Raw genomic sequence first — 25947 nt, 5'->3', positions numbered from 1 at the left:
GAATGTAATGAGAAAATGACCTTACAATTCCTATAGTACACAGCATGTTGCTATCTCTATATGGAAAAAGTATAGTTTAATAGAAATAGATAGACCCTTAACTCAAATCCCAGCTTTACCAATTTATTAGCTTTGTGACCACAGGGAAATTAATTTCTCTAAGCCTTAGTTTTCTTATCTTTAAAATAATAATCTTATGCCCACAGACCTGTTTTTGTAATTAAACTACCATATATCATACTAACTACTTATTAAATACCAGGTCCCCTCCTTCCTTCCTATATCTTTTTCTTTTCCCTGACTTTCCTGTCATTTTCTGGTATCCCCAATATTTTAAGTCCATTTTGAATTGTGATCATTTTCCTATTTTTCCACATTCTCTCAGTTCAGAAGATGAAAAAAATTGTTAAAAATTTGATGCTTGGGACATATGGGAGTTTATACTCTTGGAAAATTCAAGGAACTTCTAACAGCGATGTAGACTTTTCTACAAGTGGGTAAAACAATGGAACCGCAAGAGGCAGAGGTAGTCCCAATCATATATTTTTTAGAGAAGTATGACAGATGGAAACTAAAGAGTCAGAAGGAGAGATGGTTGCATATCTTCATGTTTACCAACATGCAAAAGCATTTAAACCTAAAATTCTTTCATGCAATGGCATGCAAAACCAAACATAGCATAAAGAAAGGAAATCAGCGAAGAATGCAGAAGGCTACAGGCAACCAACTGAAATAAGCTTCAAGTTCATACAAACCTCCAACATTAAATTGCTATGTCTGATATAAATGTTTTCACCATCTAGTCTCTCTCTCTTTTTCTGTGAAAATGAAAGAGGGAAAAACAGAAAAGCATAAAAAATTAAAATGTTGTTCTTGCGGGAAAAAACTGCAAACTGGCAAACCAAAAAAATATTTAAAATTAAATGTCCACAGCGAAGCATATGCCAACATGAAATGGTCACAAAACTACAAGGACACACACAGAACACATTACCACTAGAAAACGGATGACCCTGTCCGTGAATGATGGAAGAATATGATGGTGTTATTTAAATAGACAGTGCTCCTAGCTTCATTGGCTTCTTACATAATAAGCTGTTTTATGGTCATTTTTTAAATTGAGCTGTTTGAGGGGTATCTTAAAATACATGACTTTAAGAAGCTTTGAAGTTCCATGGCACAGAGAAATACTTTAAAACATTATTTACCTTTTTTGGACATATTTCATACTTAGTAATACCACAGTATGTATTCCTCTAATACCTCTCATAAGAAATTCTAAGGGCACTTTATACATGATTAGTCAATATTCCATTCCGTACGAACTGATATATCCAACTCTATACTTGGGAAGAAAAGACACAGAGCAGCAAAACACATAGCTAATAACAATACCAGGAGGTGCTGCTATGATGATTTCCATAGTAAATATGCATCAAATATTGTCAATGATTCTAAGAATATGGTGCCAACTGTTATACTTCTTATAACGTTTAAAAGAACGTTTGGTCTTTTGGACGGGTTTGGTCTTTAGTAATTGTCTCATTGTGTTTAAAAAGATATTTTCCTACTAGAAAGTTTATTTTAATGAAAAATTTCAACAAATAGTATAGAGTAATAATTTGGTATACATATGTAGGTGAATATATGCAAATACATATACATACACAAATATATATCTACTATTTGTAAGTAACTTCTGATTAAGAGAAATCAATGAAAAGAATGGATCACTGTCTTTTTAATGCACTGTAGAAGTCAGCATGGGTGATGGTAATGTAGTTTTGTGAAAGTGAAAAATGGCTGACCTTCCTCATTCTTATCAGATCTTCCGTTTTTTCTGCAAGCTTCTGTTTTGCCATTATTAAAAAAAAAAAAAAGAAAAATGATAAAATATTGGCCCACTGAAGTTTGTTTGAACCTTTATTTCATAGTATTTTTTTTAAGGAAAGGGAGTTGGGGGGAAGAAAAAATTGAGGAGGGAGGAGAAAAGGAACAAGTGGCCTGTTGGCACAAACCTGTGTTTGGTCACCATTTGAGGTAGGTACTGTGACCTCGATGTGGGTTTTTTCCACCTACATTTAAGAAATAAAGTGGTAAAAACATTTTAGGTTAGTAGGTGTCTATGAATCGCATTATTTACAAATAAGCCGCATCTTTAAGCTGGTTGCAAAATAAGCTGATATGTAATCAACATGATGCAGTCTTCTGGGGGTGTTACAGGGAAGGACATTACTCTCAATAGTAGTCTATTAGTTCACCATCATATTTTCAAGGCTGAAAAAGTAATATGGACAGCCAAATGATCATAAAAGAAAATTAAGATAATTATTCTGTTGATGAAGAAAACATTTTTATACTTATTTACAAAAAAGTATTTATACAAAGAATAATTTGTGCTTAAATACGGCAAGTGGCTTTTTTTTTTTGCTTCTTTTTATGATCTAGAAGTATTTTAACATTTAAAAACAAATTTACAAATGAAGATATCAAGGTATGACATACATGATAGAAACAAAAAGAAAATCTTTACAGTTAAAGCACACATATAATAAACCACATATGACACAAAGCAGGTAAATACAAAAAAATTTGTTAGTCGATCAATATATTTAAGGAGGCAGTTTCACCCTTGAGTTTATTAGATAACAAAACATCAAAATAAACTCAATCCAAATTGTTACTGATGCATGCAATTACTTCCAAGGCTGATTTATAAATAAGCACACAGAGGGCTCAGCTGCAACATTCAGCGCTCTGTAATCTCCTCTCCAGGGAGCCAGAGCCCATGTGTTTGCTGGATGGACAAGATTCATCCTTTGTAATAGGAAGAGAATAACTAAGTCCTCCTGTCTACCTTTGAAATACCTTTAGTAATAGTCATTTTATATACCCCAAATGGAGTAAGTATAAATTTAAAAAACCCAGACTATTAAGAGGAAGTATTTTAGAGTGGGCAATGCCTAAAGCAGTAGATATTTCAAAATTAGAAAACTTTTTATTAAGGGTCAAATCAATCACTTTGTATCATTAACTTCTTTACAGAACCTCACCAATCTGTGGTTTTGACACACGCTTTTTGATCACACTTGGCAGCATTACCTTGGAGTACAATGTCATTGTGATATTTTCCCTAGGACAGAGGGTAGACCAGAGAACACCAACCTTTGTGACACTGTCAAATCGTAAGCACATCCAGCTACAGTACTTCTAACTACCAGGATAACTGACAATTTGGGTCATTTCTACTATGAGTCCCATCATATTTGTTGTGTGGTCATTAGCAAGTTATTAAACCTCTCTGAGTTTGTTTTTTATTGCTAAAGTGGAGATAATACCTCCATAGAGTTGTAAATGTTTAGCAAATGATAATTTTAAGTTATTTTGTAAAGCTTAAATTACTTGTTTCAATGAATAATGATTTTTTTGCTTTGGGTCCTTAGCAATCCAACACCAAGAAACTGAGAACCTCTACTTCAGTCTAAGAGTGGAGGCCAAATAACAAAGGTAGCTATACCCCTTGGGAGAATATTAAATGAGATAAAAGTGTACATAGGGAGAAGTACTATTCCACACCAATAGGTCTTGTCAAATGACTCAAGATGCCAAAAAGTTACCTCCATCTGGCACCAAATTCATGTTAGATAAAGAAATTTATAGAGTCACAAGGTTATTTTATTACTACGATTGCTTTATATAATAACTATGGCTTCAGGTAAATTTCATAATTATTTTCTATTACTATGATAAAATCAACTTAGAACCACCCTTAATTCTGTCACCACTATTACAGTAATGGAAGTTTATTAGAGATGGTTTTCAGTCTGATCTCTACACAAGTATCTCAAAACATATATGTATACAGAATTAATTGGCAAGAAAATCACCTAGTGGCACTTAAAATGGGAAGCATATACCAGGAAGTGATGTTGCCACTCTGCCAAGGTCCCAAGAGCAAAGGGAACCTATTTTTGAAGATACATGTGTCTAATTTATAGGCTAAAGAACAAGTAAGTTAGCAGAACACCAAAGGAATCTTAACCACTCAAAAGGATTCCTTTGCCAACTCCAGTAATCCAACACTTCCCAGTTGGTATAACAAATGGAGGGATAGTCGAAAGCGCCAGATGAGATATCCTAACAGTAAAAACTGAGGTAGTCTAGGGGTGCCTGGGTGGCTCCATTGGTTAAGCATCCAATTCTTTGTTTCAGCTCAGGTCATGATCTCACAGTTTGTGAGTTCAAGCCCCACATCGGGTCCTCTGACAGTGTGGATCCTGCTTTGGATTCTCTCTCTCTCCCTCTCTCTCTCTGTTCCTCCCCTACTTCTGCTCTCTCTCTCTCTCTCAAAATAAATAAATAAACTTAAAAAAAAACCCTGAGGTAGTCTAATGTTAAAATGGCACTGTTGATACTGAACCTGATGGCCAATGTCATGCACATTTGGCTAGGTAAAAAAATGCAAATATCCACCATTCACTCAATTTTTTTCTCTCTCTGGACTCAAGTTAGTCTCAGAGGACAGTAAAAATGGCATGTCACTTTGAACAGTTGTTTTTGTTTTTTAATACAGTCAAAACAGAGCCAGATTGTCCAATGCTCTACAGATAAACTAGATATTGAACTGACTCCAAAAGAACAGGTTAATCCATCTGCCAAGGTGAAAGCACTTAACTAAGGTAAGTGCTTACATTTCTTAATAAATATAAAATGTAATTTTTCTTACAAAAACTGCCTCTCGGAGGGGTTGTGGGAGGGGGGATGGGCAAAATGGGTAAGGAGCATTAAGGAAATCTACCCCTGAAATCATTGTTGCACTATATGCTAACTAACTTGGATGTAAATTTAAAAAACTGCCTTTATTAACTCCTGTGGTCAATAGTGATACTTGTATTTATGTCAATAAATCTGAACACCTCAACTCCATCATTGCTTAAATGTGTTTAAAAAGCTCACCAACACATAAAAGATCAGTCCATTTACAGTTAGTACTGGGAAATCTGCTAATTGGTGATTTTTAAACAAGATCAGTGACTGTGAGTACAATCAACTCAGAACTGTAAGCAACTCAGTGGCATAACCTCTCCTACATAAGAATCTTCCCCTTTTTGTAAGCAATTTGATTTGAACAACCATATAGATATGCTTTAGGCAATACTAGGATATTCTCTGGGTATGTTGCACACATATTCCTCTTAGGGAATCAAGTTATATTTTAATCCTATTAGAGCATACTCTTTATTTATTTATTTTTTTAATTTACATCCAATTTAGTTAGAATATAGTCCAATAATGATTTCAGGAGTAGATTCCAGTGATTCATCCCCTATGTATGACACCCAGTGTTCATCCCAACAAGTGTCCTCCCTTCCCCTTTTAGCCTCCCCCCTCCCCACCCCTCCAGCAAACCTCAATTTGTCCTAGCAGAACTTACTCTTAAAAAAGAATGTGAAGATTCTTTCTGGATGAGTAAAAATTATTTTTAAAAGCAGATGATCACAGTGCTGATGTGCTTTCTAGATGCGTTTTGTTGTTTTGTTTTGTTTTAGATATAAGTTAGGTGTAGGTAGGTCACCTGAAACTTCTCGGATGGCTTAGTTTTCATGACATCATTCTATGAAAATATTTTACAGGTTCATGGGGAATACTTTTTTCCAGAAAGAGTAAAGAAGAAATCACTTTGTTAGAATTGTACAAGAATCGGTGCTTTGAAAACCTTCCTGGTCAAGGAGTTAATCCGTCTGAATCAGAAAGTGAATGAGCTGGATATTTGGGACTTATGACATACCTTCCACACTTCTGTGGGCTCCGGCTCAGCTTGCTCCGGTGGCTCTTCTTCCTTTTTCACTTCGAACTTCACTGTTTCCTTCTGTGCTTTAGAGACCACTGTTTTTTTGACAGATGCATCTGGAACACTGCCTTCTGTGACCTGACTCTGAGCAATGGCTGGTGCAGAAGTGGGCCGAGGACTTCTGTCTGAATCAACAGCCGCTGCTATGTGAGAAAGGAAAAAGGAAAGAATCAGTGAAGGCAAGAGTCACTGTACTACTTCAAAGTCACCAGGTAAAATAATTGTGAATCGAGGACACAGTGTCCAGTGGGCTATCATACAGAAGGTATAAAATAAATCATCAGTGCTCTGCCGGGTAACTGATGGCAATAAAAAAGCAAAAACAGAAAAGCTAAACTGTGCTATCGTGGCCCATAAGGGGGTATCAAAATAAGAAAATTAAAAACTCTTTTTGTTAAAAAGTTAGCAAGATTGTTTAACCTTGTTAAGCAAAGGGTTAATTAAGTCTGATTCCTTTCATGAAGACTTTTGGAAATAAAGATCCATTTATTTAGGGGTGCCTGGGTGTCTCAGTTGGTTAAGTGTCCAACTTCAGCTCAGGTCATGATCTCAAGGCTTGTGAGTTCAAGCCCTGCGTTGGGCTCTGTGCTGACAGCTCTGAAGCTGGAACCTACTTCGGATTCTGTGTGTGTCTCTCTCTCTGCCCCTCCCCAACTCACGCTCTGTCTCACTCTCTCTCAAAAATAAATACACATTCAAAAAAAAAAAAAAAAGAAATGTCTTTTAAAAGATACATTTATTTACAAGTGATTTTAGAAACCTAAAATACATATTCCAAGAAAGAAGGATCAAGTCTGATTTCTTCTGTAAATCCTGCTTGGAATGCATACAAAATAACTTGATAAACTGATCTTCTGGTAAGACATGCACACTTTTTGATGCTTGTTTAAGGGCGAATCTTTGAACCAGACACTTTCCTTTTTAATAAGTCACTTGATTAAAATAGTATGAATTCAAAACCTTTGGCCTTTAGTCCTTAAAAAAATAAAAATCAACCTTTTGAGTTCTGTCCTACCCTCTCTCAGAATCTTACCAATTTGTATTATAGTTTCTCTTCTCTAATATATCCAGGGCAGTGGTTCTCAACCAGGGGTGATTTTGTCCCCCAGAGAATATTTGGGAACATCTGGAGACATTTTTGATTGTCACAACTGGGGAGAGAGGTAGTAGGGGGTCCCTGGTAGTGTGTACAGGCCAAGGTTGCTGAGGGTAAGAAACCTTGACTTAGGGAAAAGGTTATATATAGACTCTTTTAGAGAGTATATGCAATACAGGCTTATGACAAAAGCTTGAGCTTTCCAGAGTTAATAGTTGTTCTGGTTTGGACCATTAGTATCTAAGTTTCCGATCACTTACTTCAAAAACAACTACTCATACTCTTTTTATGATTTTTTATCTTCATTCTTTCAGGGACTAAAAGAAAACCTATACACACACTTTGTAGTAAACCTCATTTATCTGGCAGTGTCTAGGAATGAAGTGTGTTTCCACAGGATTTAATATTTCTGATGACAGATCATTATCCTTTATGTACTGAGACTTTTGAATTTTAATTATTTTGCATGGAATCCTTACAATTAAAAAAAATTTTTTAATGTTCATTCACCCTTGAGAGAAAGAGTGCATGCATGCATGTGCACGTGTGTACACACACACACACACACACACACACACACACACACACACCACAAGTGGGGGAGGGGCAGAGAGAGAGGGAGACAGGGGATATGAAGCAGACTGCGCTGACAGCAGAGAGCCTGAAATGGGACTCAAACTCTCGAACCGTGAGATCATGACCTGAGCCAGAGTCAAACACCTGACTGAGCTACCAAGGTACTCCAGAAATACTTACAATTTTTATTGTACACTTTCTTCTGCTTTCTTAAACTGAATATACTGAATTTATCGTGATAAACTTAGATTGATAGGCAGTATATATTAGCCAAAACACAGGAATTCCATGAATCAGAACAGATAAAAAATTGGAATTCACAACTACCTTACACGTACAACACCAAGAAAAAAAAATGCTTGTTACCCTGTAATGATCTCCAGTGAAAGAAATCATTCCTCAGATAATACGTAGGAAAAGCAGTAGAAATGTTAAGAATCATCTGTCTTCCTTCCAGTGAAAACTCTGTGGCCTCTTTCAAGTCCTTGCTACTCATGGGTGCTCTAAACTACTCAATGCAAGAATGGCAGATGGCAGACCAAATCTAACAACACAGGGGAATGTGACAAAATATTTTGCTCACAGTTGTGTTAAACTATCATTATACATGTGTATTCACACCTCCTCTCAAAGAATTAATTCAACTCTGCCTGGCATCATAGAAACATAGCCCATGCTTTCACCATGTGTTATTTTGCCACTTGCATTTGGTTTTAATCCAATACTAATACTGCAGAGCCAAATGATTTATGTCTTCAGTATTCCTAGCCCTGGCAATCTGTACCGTCTATGGAAAAGTAGGTATAAGTGTGGAAACTGGCAGTTAGAAACAGAGGCATAAAGTTTCATCATTTGTAAAATGTGGAAGATATTAACTCTATAGGACAGTTAGGGAAGGCATACTCAATGGACATAAAAAATACTTTAAAAATGCTAAATATCAATAACTTTTAATGTCATATCTCTAAGTCCTTATATTTCTTTGTCATGGGTTAATATTTCAACAGTATGTAGGGCAAAAATTAATTATGCACACACTGATAGGAAATTCAAGTGGAAGATATCACCTGGGAGCCCTGGAGAGAGGCAAATTTCTTTCCTTTTCTCAATAAGAAGGCTACAGGGGCACCTGGGTGGCTCAGTCGGTTAAAGTGTCTGACTTTGGCTCAGGTCACAAGCTCATGGTTCATGAGTTTGAGCCCCGCATCGGGCTCTGTGCTGACAGCTCAGAGCCTGCTGGCTGCTTCAGATTCTGTGTCTGCCTCTCTCTCTGCCCCTCCCCCGCTCAGGCTGTCTCTCAATAAATAAATAAATAAATAAATAAATAAACAAACAAACAAACAAACAAACATTTTTTAAAAGGCTACAAAGTATGGATTGCAACTGAGAATCATGGTAGTGACTCTGGTTGTTGTTTTTTTTAAACATCTTTATTGAGATACACTTCACATACCATATAATTCATCCATTCAGTTGTACAATCCAATACTTTTTACTATATCTACATTATTGGGGGTAGTGATTACTTTTTAAGATGTTTTGGCTCTTCAGTTTTGTGAATTCATTTGTTAGCTATTTTAAGATTTAGGTGCATATATAGAGAACACTTAACTTTAAAAATTCAATTACTTCCCATTTCTGAATGTCCAGACAAAGAAGAGTGTTGTGATAATCTTATGGACCCATTAATTCTAGTATTATATTGTTCTTGTTTAAAAACAACAGAAACTTAGGGGCAGTTATATATTAGAATAGTGAAAAGTAAAACTCAAAACTATCATATTGAATAAAAGGAAACTTAAATTTTAGATCTAGCTCTGTTACTTACACAATTTCTGTTAGTATGGTATAGGCACAATAGGTATGGAGTGGATCAGTGGTTTCATTATCAGAGGGCCCACATAAATCAGCTGCAGATCTTGAAAAACAAAAAAATGCAGCTGGGGGCACATGGGTGGCTCAGTTGCTTAAGCGTCAGACTCTTGATTTTGGCTCAAGTCATGATCTTGCGGTCTGTGGGACTGAGCTGTGTGATCAACGTGGAGCCTGCTTGGGATTCTCTCTCTCCCCCTGTCTGCCTCTCCCCCTGCGCGCGCGCGTGCACACACACACACACGCACACACACTCTTTCTCTCTCTATCTCAAAATAGATGAACATTAACAAAACCCAAACAAACAGTTGATGCTCAAGTCCACCACAGACAGATGAGGGATCTCAAAGTAAGGCCTGGGCACGTGTTTTGCTTTAAAGCTCTAAAGATGATACCGGTGTACCCCCCTGGCAAGAATCACTGCAACCACGACCCACTGAATGGATGAACTACCTAGTTAAACGACCCTAGCAAGTTATAACCTTTTCTGTGCCCAGTTTCCTCATGATTAAACCAAGAATTCCTAAATGCTTCTTGTTCATTAGGTTGTTGGTACTAATTAGGATATATGGAAATGGTTTGAAAAGCAAAAGGTGGAACAAAAATATAAGCTGAATGCCTTGTTATCATTATTAGCTATCCTTATGACTTACTATTCTAACGTATAAACTGGGATCTGAACCAATTTTAGCTCTTCAGCTGGTGAAGCAGATGCTCTGAACACCAGATATAACAGAAAAGGGAGCGTTCATTCATATCATTAGAGTGAGGTCCCTTATAAAACAATTCTTGTAAAAGTTTCCATCTCCAGCTTAGAGGCATATATATACATATATATGGAGGGGTCTAACAGGGAAAACCTCTCTTTTCAAGATTCCTAGAAGGATCTAGGAAAAAGAGGGAAAATTAGTTTCCATAGACCTGTTTCTAATTCTTGTACTGAGAAGACAGCACACAGAGAAAAAAAAAGACATTTGGAAACAAAACTAAAAAAAATTGTCTTATTTGGTTTATATGTAATTCAGAGGCTTAAAAGATACTACCATATTTAAAATATTTAGAACAGTGTCTGGAACATACTAAGCACTCAATGATTATTACTATTTTTTATTCTCTTTCTTCTAAAAAAAAAAAAAAAAGCTGTCACGGTGAAGAGTAAAAACATGGGTCTGGGAGAACAGTCCTAGACTCTACTAATTTCGTTGCTATGTGACCTTAGGCAAGTCACTTAAATTCTAAGGTTAGGTTGAAAGAAATAATGAACAGCAAAGGGTATCCATTTCAAGAAATTAAAAACAACAGCTCAATAAGATAGAAAGAAAATAATGAAGATATTAACTGGCATAAATTAAATTAGAATATTTATAGTATAAAAAAAACCCAAAAGTTAGTTTTTTGAAGAGATTTAGGAGGCCAGCATAAACTTGATACTAAAACCTGACAATATCACGAAAAAAGAAAATGACAGGCTTCTCTTACAAAAATAGTTACAAAAAATTCTAAAATAATATAGTAAGAAAAACATAATCAAATTGCATTTACTCGAAGAATGTAAAGTTGGTTTAATGACTGAAAATTAATCAGTGTAATCTACCACTTAATACAGAGAGGGAGAAAAATCATATTATTACAGCTGACCCTTGAACAACACAGGTGTTAGAGACACCAACCCCTCCATGCAGTTAAAAATCTGTATATAACTTTTAATTCCCCCAAAACTTAATTACTATAGTCTACTGTTGACTGGAAGCCTTACTGATAACACAGTTGATTAACACATATTTTATATGTTACAAATATTATATATTGTATTCTTACAATAAAGTAAGCTAGAGAAAAGAATATTATTAAGATAATCGTGAGGATGAGAAAATACATTGATAGCACTATGTTATATTTATCAAAAAAATCTGCCTGTAGGTAGACCCATGCAGTTCAAAATCAAGTTTTTCAAAGGTCAAATGTACATTAACCAATGAATTAAAAGTCACCATTTGTTTATGATAAAAACTCTCAGGAAACTAGGAATAAAAGAAAACTTCCTTATCAGATAACGGGTAGCTAACAAACCCTAGAACAAACATCATACTTAATTATGAAATACTGATGCTTTCTCCCTGAGATTGGGAGTGAGACATGGATAAAGAACTCCTATAAACTAGTAAGACAGACAACACAATAAAAATATGAGCAAAAAATTTGAACAGGCACTCCAGAAACGATGATATACAAATGACCTATATAAGCTATGAAAAGGTATTTAACTTCATTAGTCATCAGGATTTGAGTGAAGGTTTGAAAAATAAAACAACAACAATACTTTTCTCCCAAGTGGAAAAAATTAAAGAGAGGGACAACAGTTGTAATAGGATATTCTAATGCACTTAAAACATCAAATAGAAAGTAGAGCATAAAATTCTGCTCACATTCAACTCAACAGGAAAAATTAACAATCTTATTTTCAACATTCATTTATTAAGCACTTACAATGTAACAAGAATTGTGGTAATTATCAAGACCAGTCATCTTGATGATTTAAGATGTAGTTGTGCATCTTAAAAAAAAATTCTCAGGATGTAAAGATACAAAGAAAGCATCATGGGATATATGAAGGTAAAAAGGGACTGACCAGAAAATGTACAGGATTCTATTCTAAGTTTGTACTTAGGATACACGTACTTTGGAGAATTTACTTTTTAGGCTCGCTTCTATAAAATTAGGTGGCTGGAATAAATTATTTCCAAAAATTGTTTCCCAGTCCCAAAACTCTGTGATACTAATGGTCAGGCCACCAAAGCTATCTTCCTTTAGAATTGTCTTACATGCTTTAGTTTTGGAATCTCAACCAGTACTACAGCATTTTGAAGACATAGTTTTTGAGAGTTACCCCCCTAAAAACATAGAGTATACTTTAATAAGAACTAGCTAATGTTAGTCAATAGAGACATCAAGATTTTTTAAAGTCTTGAACTGTGACGTCTCTATAGCTAGAAAAAAAACAGAGACAGGATGTGATTTCTAAAAGTAACATAAATCTCTCTATAAGTAAAGCTTTCTAAATTGTTCAAGATACCAAAACTCATGAATACTTGAATCTTTGGTTATTTTTGCTATTACAAAGAGAGGATACATCAGACATAGTATCTAAACAACGAAGAATTTCTATTTGGTGGAAAAAGCCATGGGATACGGTATCAGACAAACATAGGTTTTTGTCCTAGCTTTGCAACTTACTATCTGTGAGACACTGAACGAGTCACTTAAACTTTCCAACCTCAGTGTTTTCACTGAAAATTAGGGATAAAAACAAACAAACAAAAATAATAGCTCCCCAAATTCAAGGTAAACTGGAGGTAGGATACTTTACTCGACAAAGAAGGAGATGCCTGATGGTGTTATATAAATATGGCAGACATAAGGATTGAGTGATCATATTTAAAACTTAACATGCCTAAAACAGAAGTTTTGATTTTCCATATCCCCAACTGTGCTTCTCTCTCAGACTTTCCCATTGTACTAAATGATCAAACCTAGGAATAAATCTTGGTTTTCTTTTCCTTGCCATTTCCAACACTTAATTTATCAGTAATTCTGTCAGGCCTACCTCCAAAATGTATCTCTGACCGCTTTTCCCCTTCTTCATTGCCAATACTTAAGCCCCAGCTGTCATCATCTCTCACCCAGATCCTGCAACAGACTTCACCATGCTTCTGCTTTACTGCCCCTTCGATGGAGCATTCACCCAGCAGTCAAAATGGTCTTTTAAAAATGGAAAATCAGATCACATCATGCCCTCTAATAGCTTTCTATTGTAACTAAAATAAAATCTAAACTCTTTAATGGCCTATAAGGCCTTAGACAATCTGACCCCTTCCACTTACTTCTCTGACCTCATTATTTTTTTTCTAAAGTAGGGTCCACACCCAGCACCGAGCCCAACTCATGACCCTGAGGTCAAGACCTGACCCCGAGGGACACCTGGGTGGCTCAGTCAGTTAAGCATCAACTCTCACAGTTTGTAGCTTCGAGCCCCATGTGGGGCTCTATGCTGACAGTGTGCAGCCTGCTTGGGATTCTCTATCTCCCTCTCTCTCTGCCCCTCCCGCCACGTGCATATGAGCATGCTCACTCTCTCTCTCACAAAATAAATTAAAAAAAAAAAAAAAAAAAAAAAGACTTGACCCTGAGATCAAAACCTTGATCCCTGAGATCAGACCTGAGCTGAGATCAAGAGTTGGACGCTTAACTGACTGAGCCGCCCAGGCACCCCTGACCTTACTTACTGTTTTTACTCTTTTCCCTTCCATTTACTAGGATCTAGACCTGTGCTGTCTAATATGGGAGCCACTAGCCACATATGGCTATTTAAATGTAAACTGAATTAAAATTCAGTTCCTTAGTAACTTAGCCACATTTCAAGTTCACAATTGGCCATATGTGGCCATAGGTTACTAAACTGGACATCACCAAACAGATTTCCATCGGTACACAAAGTTCTATGAGACAGCACTGATCTAGACCCACGCCAAGCTCATTCCTACCTGCAGATCTTTGTAGTTGTTACTCCCTCTTTGAGAATGTTCTTCCCCTGGGTTTTGGGATGGCGGGCTCCTTCTCATAATTCAGGTCTCAGTTCAAATGAAGCTCCTCAGAGTAACCTTCTAAATTTACATTTAGATACAAACCACTCAATCTCAAACAGCCTTCCAGTGTCTCCCATCCTCAGGCACTCTTTATCCCATCACTCTCTTTTATTTTTATTTTCTTCATAGCACTTATCACTATCTGATACTGTTTTATCTTTGTTTCTACCCAGAGAATGTAAGCCGTGTGAGGGCAGAGACCATGTTTGTATGTTCACAGCTTTATCTCCATTGACTAGAACAATACCTGACACATAGGAAATGTAAAATAAGTTACTGAACAAAGGAATAAGTGAGTAAGTATCTGAAAGAACATGGGTTTTGGAGTCAAACCAGTATGTACCCCAATCCACTTATCAGCTATCCTATCTTAAGAAAAGTTATTTAATTTTTGAGCCAGATTCCAAATGTTGCCATGATGACTGAAGAAGACAAAGCCTGCAATCTGCCTTGTTCTGTTACTATTAAAACGGCCCCTTCAAACTCAGGACAGTAGAGAAACATCAGAAAGAAAGAAGTATGACTTGCACTGTGGAAGCATAAAAGTTCTGCTTGGGTCATCTCTTTTCCAAGTGTGACACTCTTAAACTGAGCAAGGTGTCTCTGATATATGTTCCCATCGTGCAATAAATCAAAATATGGCAGCATAATTTTGGATGATATAAAACAAAGTAATAATGCTGCAGCCAGAAAATTAACAATATCTTAATGATACCTAATATTTTGTGGTCACTTATTAAGTGCCAGCCATTGTGCTAAGCACCATATATACATCATCTGATTTATTCTTCATGAAAACTCTTTGAGGTACAATTATATTATTGTCATGCCCATTTTATAAATGGGAAACCCAAGGCATGGAGATTAAGTAACTTGACCCAGAAGATAGATCATAAATGCAGGGGTTGAGCTTGGAACCAGGGCTATCTGATTCCAGAACCCAAACCTTTAACTTCTGTAACATGCACCTTGCTTTTACAGCAGATATCATAGAGCTGGGTCTTGGTGAGTCCTTAATAAATATAATCTATAATACTCTATTTTGGTTATTGCCTTCTGAAATTTTTATTAGCCACATACTGAATATGACTTATTACTTTATTTCAGTAATACTCTCAATCCTTGAGACTAAGAAAAATTCAGAAAGATCTTCTGTTTTATATACAATCATGAAACTTATCTATTTCCTGTTTAAACAAAATTTAGAGACTCCAATAACACAACTGCTCTATCTCTAACTGCCACATGACAAATGATCTAAACTTTTTACATGACCGCTCTAGTGAGTGAGATGCTTTTCCTCTTTCCTACTTGAAAAAATAACTATTTCAAAACATTCAAGAGGGTTTTAGTTCAGTATACTACATTAGGTGTTCACTCTGTGGTAAATATTCTGAATCCTAATTCTAATGGTGTTTATCCACTACTACCTAGCAGTGGAACCTTGATCTAGTTACTACTCTCTCTGAACTATGGTTCTACTTTTCTTAAGATGAGCCCACTGAAACAGACAATTAGTAAGATCCATTTCACTTACCACTGAGATTCTTTCATTTGGCTCCCTTACAGACAACTGTACTTCTTTTATCTCTCCCTAATGAGTTAGGATCACAGGAAATCATTAATATTCAATACCAACCTCCATCAAGGCTCCGGGATGCCCGTTTGCTTGCTGTACGCTCAAAGTGTGGAGCAGGCCTGTCAATCAGAGCACTAGCTTGCCTGGTCTGAGCCTGAGTCCGGCCACTGTATCGAAATTTGGATCCCAGGGCAAGAAATTTGCTTTTAGGAATGGTGTCTGTAGATGTCAGTCTAGAGAGGGAGAAAAACATAATTATACATATTATTTCTCTCTAATGAGACTGTGAGATTAAAGAAATCATGAATTAATCTCATAGTTTCCTTACAGTTACTAAGACGGAGTTCTAATCAAGCAATCATTATTTTAATTCTACATCATTTCTCAAAGCAACATGTATAATTTAATTGAGGCCTATATTAATAATATCATCATATATCCCTATAGATAGGGCTTTATGGTTTTCAAAATGCTTTTATAGCACTGTAATATTTTCACCACTTTACAGATACAAGAAACTGAACTTTCAAAAAGAAGTTACTGTTTTAAGATCACATAGCTATTAAGAGGTTGGGCAGCAACGGGGTCCAAGCCCAGAGTACTTTTTCCATTCTATTAAAATAATAATTTTGTCAGGGTACCTGGGTGGCTCAGTTGGTTAAGCATCTGACTCGACTTGGGCTCAGTTCATGATCTCATGGTTCATGGGTTTGAGCCCCGCATCAGTGCAAAGCCTGCTTGGGATGCTCTCTCTCCGCTTCTCTGCCCCTCCCCTCCTCAATAAATAAATACACTTTAAAAACTGTTGAAAAATACAAAATAATAATTTTGTCAAAGGCACTCCGAACTCAGTTAGTGCCTATGAACCCATTAAATAGGTTATTTGGTGCATTTAACATAGTTAGGAACCCCATCTTCTTTCTACGTTATACCCCTATAATCTCTTTTGCCAGGACATTTACTACACTGAACTGAAACAATCTATTTATGTGGTGGTCTCCACTACAAGGCTCTGGGCTCTCTATGGGTAAAGGAGAAAGACTATGATTTATTTACCTTTGTGTTTTCACTCCTGGCATAGTGCCTGGCATGAATTTGCCACTCAATAAATGTTTGCTGAATAAATACATAAATTGTTATATCAAATACTACCAAAAAGAGAGTACTTCTTCCCTTTGGGATAGTTTATTTTAATTCAGCAAATATTTACTTCCTTTTGTTTGCTGAGGCATCACATATTAATAAATTCTCTTATTTTGATAAACAGATCTAAATATGCTGTCCTACAAGTAAACACTTTGGCTCTAGCTGAAGTCTATACCATAAATATGAAACATTCAAAAAACTCCTTTTCACCCTTACCCTTTTTAAAAACTCTATTTTCTTGGTTTGATTTTAAAGAAGAGGATGATAAGAACATAGGGAAATATTTCAATGCCAATAATTAAAATTCCTTAATTGGTTATGAAGTGCATCTTTATGTTTATCCTGCACTGAGAATTAAAATGTTCTTTTCCCTGATTTTTCTTCCTGTCCAGTGTGCTATGGTGCTAAGGATGATATGAACATACAAATAGAAGTAGAAGATATCATGGTCATCTCTCTTAAAAGCCATTCATAAAGAGCCAGCTGACATAAAATCTGGGATTTGCTTCAAAATACTCTGGAAGGGAGTGGGAAGGAATGGGTAGGGGGGATATAGATGAAACAAGAATGGCCTTGAGGTGATAATATTAAGGCCGGGTGATAGATCCAAAGGTAGGTACAAGGGCAGTTCATTATACCACTTTCTTTACTATGTATGCAGTTTCACATAATAACATTTTCTTTAAAAGGCAAAGGGACAAAACTAGCTGGCTCTCCTTTCTTTCTTTCTTTTTGTAAGTTTATTTATTTATTTTTGAGACACACAGGGTGAGAGGGGGAGAAGGGGAGCGGGGGAAGGGCAGAGAGAGAGAGAGTGAGTGAAAGAATCCCGTGCTGATAGCACACAGAACCTGACTCGGGGCTCAGTCTCACAAATTGTGAGATCATGACCGGAGCCAAAATCCAGAGTCAGATGTTTAACCGACTGAGCCACCCAGGCACCCCTAGCTGACTCTCCTTTCAATGCAGGTAAATACTTGTCTAAGGTCTGTCTTCTCTGCTAGACTGTTCCCTCAGGACAGGGACTAGAACTATCTTGTGGTATATTCTCAATGCCTACTACAGTGCCTATACAAAGGGTAAGCACACAGAAAATGTTTGGTAAATGACTACAAGGGGTTAATGATGTAGCCTCTTGAAGAGTAGAGCAGATTAAACATTCTCCCATCTTCTGATTATCTGATACAACTGGGCTTTAAAGATGGTTCTCTGTACTTCTTTTCTGGGGTTGATTAGAGCCAAGATAATGATCAGCTTCCTACCTTTCACCTTCTAATAGAACAGCCCCACAGAAAGTAGTTAAGCATTGCTTAAAGAAATTCCATGTGGAGGTAGGTCAGGGTACTTCTTCCTGACAGACTGAATTTAGTTTAGCTCCAGTTAAGATGATCACAGAGCCCCTAATAAATACAGATTCCTTTTTCTCACTTCTTTTCTCCTTCCATCATACACAGAAAGGTGCTTTGGGAATGTTGAGGCATGTTTTTCAACCCAAGGGAACAGAAGTGGATTTATTTTGTCTCGCTTAAGATGATCTCACCTGAGCTAAATAAAAGAATGCCAGACATACAAAGAAGGGAATTTCAATAGCAGGTTTAAAATAGAAACATGCATAACTTATCCTTGAAAAATACTTAAGTGAGAACAATACCTGAAAAATGTGTGATGCTCTACACAGACTTTCCATAATTTCTTAGCTGCTCGGTAACTGGGAAGTTTGAATCCAATGGTACTTTCATATTGCTCTTGCTATAAAAACATGAATAAACATGAAACATGATTATTTTACTAAAGTGATACAATATCAGAAATACGGTGTTACAGAAGAGGACATTGTGAATAAAAGAATGTTACTGGTTTCAAAACATAAAGTATCATTTCAAAATTTTTTCTACTTACCAACAGAAATGTACTCAGGGCTTTTTCAACAGCAGGGAAGCCAGGGAATGCATCTTATATAATTTATGCATCTTATTTTATTCAGCACCCATTCCCCCCACAGACACAGACACACACACACAGACACACACACACACACACACACAGACACACACACACACACACACACACACACACACACTGTACATTTTTCTGAGACATAATTAAGTCACCTTTTGATTGTCCAGACTACTTATTCTTCCTTAGTCACTGTCTGCACTTGGGATACTTCTACTACTATATGACCAGGGAATGGGATAGCAGATGATTTCTCCAATCAACCAATATTATTATGCAATTATTATTAGTAATAGAAGCTTAAGATTTTGGCTCAAACCAGATTCCTGAATTATTAAATGTCTTCTTTTTCCTTTGATTGACCACTAGTTTATCTGAATACTTCTTTGAAGCAAACCATAGCCTGCCAAGGATACTAGAAACACTGTCCTGCTAGTCTTTTGCCTCTTTGTTTCCACCTTAAGCATACTGTACAAGATGGAAAAGAAACTTAATTTTTTTTTGGGGGGGGTCAAATTTATTTATTTTACTTTATTTATTTATTTTTTTATTTATATATGAAATTTATTGTCAAATTGGTTTCCGTACAACACCCAGTGCTCATCCCAAAAGGTGCCCTCCTCAATACCCATCACCCACCCTCTCCTCCCTCCCACCCCCCATCAACCCTTAGTTTGTTCTCAGTTCTCAACAGTCTCTTATGCTTTGGCTCTCTCCCACTCTAACCTCTTTTTTTTTTTTTTCCTTCCCCTCCCCCATGGGTTCCTGTTAAGTTTCTCAGGATCCACATAAGAGTGAAACCATATGGTATCTGTCTTTCTCTGTATGGCTTATTTCACTTAGCATCACACTCTCCAGTTCCATCCACGTTGCTACAAAAGGCCATATTTCATTTTTTCTCATTGCCACGTAGTATTCCATAGTGTATATAAACCACAATTTCTTTATCCATTCATCAGTTGATGGACATTTAGGCTCTTTCCATAATTTGGCTATTGTTGAGAGTGCTGCTATGAACATTGGGGTACAAGTGCCCCTATGCATCAGTACTCCTGTGTCCCTTGGATAAATTCCTAGCAGTGCTATTGCTGGGTCATAGGGTAGGTCTATTTTCAATTTTCTGAGGAACCTCCACACTGCTTTCCAGAGCGGCTGCACCAATTTGCATTCCCACCAACAGTGCAAGAGGGTTCCCGAAGAAACTTAATTTTTAGTGCCTATTATTGCCAATAACACTACGATTAAATAGTGTCATCTATATTTTTACACATGAAGAAACTAAGATCAGAGAAGTTATTTGTTCAGTCTCATAGCTATAAGTGGCAGAACCAGATTTTCCCGGTTTCTACTATACCATGTTACTGCTAGGTCATCTACTGTAGACATAATACTATACTTCTCAAAATCCTACTCTTGTTCCTAAATGCTTTCTTAAGAATCCTGTGTTTTATGAGGCGCCTGGGTGGCTCAGTCAGTTAAGCGTCCGACTTCGGCTCAGGTCATGATCTCACGGTCTGAGTTCAAGCCCCCCGTTGGGCTCTGTGTTGACAGCTCAGAGCCTGGAGCCTGCTTCGGATTCTGTGTCTCCCTCTCTCTCTGCCCCTCCCCTGCTCATGTTCTGTCTCTCTCTGTCTCAAAAATAAAATAAAAACATTAATAAAAAAAAAAAGAATCCTGTGTTTTAGTATGTATTATACAGGTGTTATTAAAAAAAAACCCAAGTATTTCCTTTATCATATTTGTGTGTGTGTGTGTGTGTAAAGTTTTTGCCCTCCCACATTAAATGTAAGACAGGTGGGTTGCCTGGGTAGCTCAGTCAGTTAAGCGTCCAACTTCGGGTCAGGTCATGATCTCACAGTTGGTGGGTTCCAGCCCCGCATCGTGCTCTGTGCTCACAGCTCAGAGCCTGGAGCCTGCTTCGGATTCTGTGTCTCCCTCTCTCTCTGGCCCTCCCCCCGTTTGTGTTCTGTCTCTGTCTCTCAAAAAAATGAATAAACGTTACCAAAAAAAGAGATTAAAATGTAAGATTGGTTAGGGATGAACTCTTTTATTCACTATTATATTCTTAGACCCTAGAATAGTGCCTGGCCTAAAGAAAGCCCTCAATAAATATTTGGTGAATGAGTGACTCTCAGATTTGAAATTTTTGAGGGAAGACACTGATTGTTCTTTGTTAGGTACAGGTAAATAATTATGGTATTAAATAAATGCTTCATTGAGCTTATCCAAGATTTTTAAGGCTGTACATCCAGTATTCCCAAGCTAAAATAATGAGCCATTTTTCACCAGCAGATGGTGATACACACACAAAAACATGCCACATTACCCTAGTGCACTGCTTTCTTATTTCGAGCTTTTATAGCTGTCATCTCATGTGATCTTCAAGTCAAGAGAGAGAAGGTATTATCCCGCTCGAATGATAAGGAAGCTGAGCCATAGACTTGTCCTGGTTATTTTATTTAGTAGGTGGTAGAGGCAGAGTAGGAGCTAGAACTTTATAAAATTTAATTCCTACTTAAACAGTTTTCTACTGTGCCATGATAGCTCTTTAATGTAAAAGTTAAGTTCGGCCAGCATTAGTATATCCTGAATCTTGAACACCAACTAATAACTGAGTTGTCTGGTATAAAGTTGAACATCCAACTCTATTAAAAATCTAGAACTTGAGAGGTGCCTGAGTTGCTCAGTCCATTAAGCATCTGACTTCGGCTCAGGGCATGATCTCATGGTTCGTGGGTTCAAGCACTGCGTCTGGCTTTGTGCTGACAGCTCAGAGCCTGGAGCCTACTTCAGATTCTGTGTCTCTGTCTCTCTCTGCCCCTCCCCTGCTTTCACTCGGTCTCTCTCGCTCTCAAAAATAAATAAACGTTAAAAAAATTTTTTTAATCTATAACTTGACGTAGAATACATTCTCAGTAACCACTAGAAGCTACACATACAAATAAATCTTAATTACATCAGGTAAGGTGTTGGTGGTGCAAAACATGAGTATCTTAACCCCACCATTTAAAAATCTCCTGCTACTTAATTTATAAATATTTATAAATATTTTTCCATCAAGATTTTACCCGGAGTAAACAAGAAACAAGTTTATCAATTCAAGATTAACTTTTGGCCATGGTATATTTACTTCCATAAAGAGAAACCAGAAGATCCAGAAGAAACCAGAAGATCAGTAGTGAGGAAGACAAGAAGCATCATGGGGCTGATTAATTTAGAAAACAGAATTATCAGCTCCTGAATAGTTAGCTACAGAGAGACTGCTTATTTACTTATTTTATTTAGAGAGAGAGTGAGTGGGGGAAAGCCAGAGAGAGAAAGAGAGATAGAGAGAGGGAGAGAGAGAGAGAGAGGGAGAATCTTAAGCAGGATCCACGCTTAGCATGGAGCCCAATGCCAGGCTCAATCCCACATCCCTGGGCTCATGACCTGAGCCAATATCAAGAGACAGACACTCAACCTACTGAGCCACCCAAGTATCCCAAGAGATCTCTTTGATGACATAACAAGGAAAACAGGAATGGAAAGGTATTTTCAACATGGTCTATGTTTGATTCAGGAGGAAAGAAGCATGAATTATGTACCTCTCCAGGTCGAATCTTGATGAAAAAGCTGCTACGTTTGTAAGAAATCTTCAGCACTTTGGGCCAAGGAAAGCGGTTAATTCTCAGCTTATCTTTATAAACCAGAAGGCCACTAGAGCAGACACCTAGGATGATATCCACTCCCTCCAAGTCCTGAAAAACAAAAGTGTTAGCAGCTCAGTGTTCAGCAAAGTACTCAACACATTGCTGACTCTTATTTGATATATCAATAACCAAAAACACAAAGCATACATTAAAAAGTAAAGCTCAACCTAACAATCATAATCTACAGGACTGTTCAGTCCATATAAAAATGTTACTATATGTTACTAGAAATGTTACTATACCACCATGAGTGAACATCCGCTCTTCTCAGGTCCAAGAAATACTGACATGCACACATCTTACCCACTGAAGGAACTAACTACTCTAAGGAGCAATATAACCACCACCGCCACTCCCCAAAGCGATTGTGAAATGTCATTGGGCTTGCACCTCATCTAACTTTATAACACCTCTCCCATAAAACTGAGCCTCTGTATCTTCCAAAAAGGTGTTCCTTAATAATCCAAAAAGAGACACTAATCTACTTTTACCATGCCTGCCTGCATATGAGAAATCTAGGGTAAACATTCATGTTCTCATTTTGGTCTCCCAGTTCTAAAATACTCAAACTTGCCACTATCATAATCAGTAAATAATAACTATGGTAGCTACGGTAGCTACCTATGTCCTATACATGTATGTTTAAGTCAGTAGACCACATGACTTCTAGAGGCTAGGGCTGAGGGCTATGTCTACTACCAAATATGCATGCATAATTATAATTCTTGTTCTTTTTATGATAATGTGGCCACTCATCCAAAAATCATGGTAAGTAAAGGAGTTCTCTTCCTATATAAACTCAGTATGGAGAATCTCAGACTTTTGTAATTACTGATGTTAAGTAAATTAAATTATAAATATCATCCCAAAGTCAAGAAGGAACAGCGAGATAAGATAAAAACATATTTATATGCCTCTTTAGTAATTTTTTAAAATTAAATATATATTAATCATCCCTGTCTAATAAGGAATAAATTTCACCTGAATAAATCTCTACAGACAACTATTTATATAGGTAATCAAAACCCAGAATCAAATGTTTCTTGACTACTCCCTTCCCCAAAATGAGTATAGAGAAACATGTTAATGGCATATGTGTTATGTACAAAAAAAACCGAGAAGTAAAAATTATAAACTCAATGACTATATAACTGAGAATTTCCCAGAAGATGCCCTCTTAAATTCTTTTTTTTATTTTTAATCATTTCTATTTTATTTTATTTTATTATTTTTTTTAATATATGAAATTTATTGTCAAATTGGTTTCCATACAACACCCAGTGCTCATCCCAAAAGGTGCCCTCCTCAATACCCATCACCCACCCTCTCCTCCCTCCCACCCCCTATCAACCCTCAGTTTGCTCTCAGTTCTCAACAGTCTCTTATGCTTTGGCTCTCTCCCACTCTAACCTCTTTTTTTTTTTTTTCCTTCTCCTCCCCCATGGGTTCCTGTTAAGTTTCTCAGGATCCACACCTCTTAAATTCTTAAAGGCTGTGGGTACAACTACATCTCTCTCTTAATTATGTTTTGGAGAAACAATTTGCTTTACAGCATTTGGGAAAGGAATATGCTGCCTGACTTCTTCATCTATTCCTGATAATTACAGCAACGATATCAGCCTGCAGCAAGAATTGAGAAGCAAGACCAAACGATTTCAATTCTGATTTTTCTGCCATCTACTTTACAGATTCACAGAAGTACCCAGTCCCAAACAATCCAGAGCAACATTTTAAGAAAAACCACTAACATGTAATGAAATTTTATTAGAATTAATGGACTCTAATAAGGAAAAATCTTCACATATCAGATTTTCAGGGTGGGAGAAGCATGAAAGGTCATGTTAGTCCAATCACACACCAGATATTTGAATGTCCTTTTCTAAATTCCTACCAAGCGATTATTGTACCGATTCTGGAATATCTCCAGCGACAGAACACTCGCTGTGGAATGAGGTAACCCATTCCATCTTAGAATAGCTCTGTTAAGCAATTTGTCAAACCGAGCTGAATAGTATTTCCCTGTAATTTCCATTTTACCAGCTCTAACTTTATATTTGGAGGCATAGTGAAATGTCTACTTCACACAGTTATCCTTCAAACACACAAAGACAGGTGTTACATCTTCCCTAAATTTTCTCTTCTGTGGGCTAAGTATCTGTATTCCTTTGCTTTCTCATTGGACATGGTTTTGAGTCCCCTCATGATGCATCTTAGTTATTAAGTTCCTCTAAAGGAACTTCATATTGGGGCACATGGGTGGCTCAGTCGGTTAAGCGTCCAACTTCGGCTCAGGTCATGGTCTCACATCTTGTGAGTTCAAACCTCACATAGGGCTCTGTGCTGACAGCTTAGAGCCTGCAGCCTGCTTCGGATTCTGTGTCTCCATCTTTCTCTCCCTTCCCCCACTCGTGCTCTCTCTCTCTCTCAAAAAAAAAATAAACATTAAAAAAAAAGTTTTTTTAATTGTAAAAAAAAAATTTTTAAATGAGCTTCATATTATCTCTTGAGCCCATTCCCTCACAAACTCCTCACACACACACCCTCACCACTCTCAGCCATTTCAGTAGCTGAAGACGAGAGAAGTCAAGGAACTTCCCTTAAGTATTTATTCTGTTAGGTTATATGAGGCAGAACAACCATTAAAGCCCAAGTTTACAATTCCTAACCCAGTAGTTTCCAAATGAACCCTATGGTTCATCCCACGTGCACTAGAATCACCTGGAGAGCTTATAGAAAGAGTTTATAGACACAGATTGCTGGGCTCCACGTGTAGCATTTCTGATTCAGTAAGTCTGGGGCCTGAAATGTGCCTCACAAGTTCCCAGATGATGCTAAATGTTGGTTATGAGGCCATCCTTTGAGAACCATTACCTTAAGTCAATGGTTCTCAGGTGTGATTCAGGAGTGAATGAGCGTAATTTGAGATGTTTAGTAAACTTGGAGATCTAGCATCTTGTTCAAAGCAATTCAGTAAATCTGGGAGAAGCTTGAGACTCTGTATACTTAATAAATGTTCCAGGTGATTCTGATGTAAGTGATGTTGGCTGCTATCTCTATATTTTCAAATATTTAGGAAAATATCACTTCTGTTCTGTGCTGTATCTTTGATCCTTAGAGGGGCTTAGATGTGAAGCGGCATTCTGACGGTGGAATTGCAAAGGGGCAATTCAAATTATACACTTAAAGTTCTAACAAGAACTATCTTTTTTCAATGTTTTATAGTACCCCAGATGCAAGTTGGTAACAAGTATTATATGACCCAGGTCTGATACACGTTCAGTAACAAAGGCCAAAATTATCATTACCTTTGCTTTATGAAGGTCAACACCATACATAGACAACTTTTTGGCATTCTCAAGAAATTCCAGGTCAGCTTGAGCTGGAGTCATGGACCTTTGGTAGAATAAAAATTGAAAATAGAGCATCACAGTGCCAACATTTACAATAATAACACTCATATATTAGTTGTACTTCATATAAACACACAAACATATATATATATATATATATATATATATATATATATATATATATATATA

General features: G+C 36.9%; 1 protein-coding gene across 21 annotated transcripts in view; it reads right to left on the bottom strand.

Moving 5' to 3' along the window:
• The window catches only part of EPB41 (erythrocyte membrane protein band 4.1), a 202767-nt gene that overhangs the window by 47246 nt on the left and 129574 nt on the right, over positions 1–25947 (bottom strand). For 9 of the 21 annotated variants that reach the window (XM_040467002.1, XM_040466959.1, XM_040467050.1 and 6 more), the window contains exons 8-15: positions 25714–25801; positions 22304–22456; positions 18415–18512; positions 15678–15850; positions 5789–5994; positions 2019–2075; positions 1809–1850; positions 756–818 (exon numbers count right to left, since the gene is read on the bottom strand). In XM_040467002.1, the coding sequence (XP_040322936.1) occupies positions 756–818; positions 1809–1850; positions 2019–2075; positions 5789–5994; positions 15678–15850; positions 18415–18512; positions 22304–22456; positions 25714–25801 (880 nt within the window). The remainder of the gene's footprint in view (positions 1–755; positions 819–1808; positions 1851–2018; positions 2076–5788; positions 5995–15677; positions 15851–18414; positions 18513–22303; positions 22457–25713; positions 25802–25947) is intronic. The other 12 variants (XM_040466966.1, XM_040467079.1, XM_040467098.1 and 9 more) reach the window with 6 other exon arrangements.

The sequence above is a fragment of the Herpailurus yagouaroundi genome, unplaced genomic scaffold (assembly GCF_014898765.1).
Source record: "Herpailurus yagouaroundi ecotype Mexico unplaced genomic scaffold, PumYag 77, whole genome shotgun sequence".
Taxonomy (NCBI): Eukaryota; Metazoa; Chordata; class Mammalia; order Carnivora; family Felidae; genus Herpailurus; species Herpailurus yagouaroundi.
This window is presented reverse-complemented; position numbering and strand designations above follow the sequence as displayed.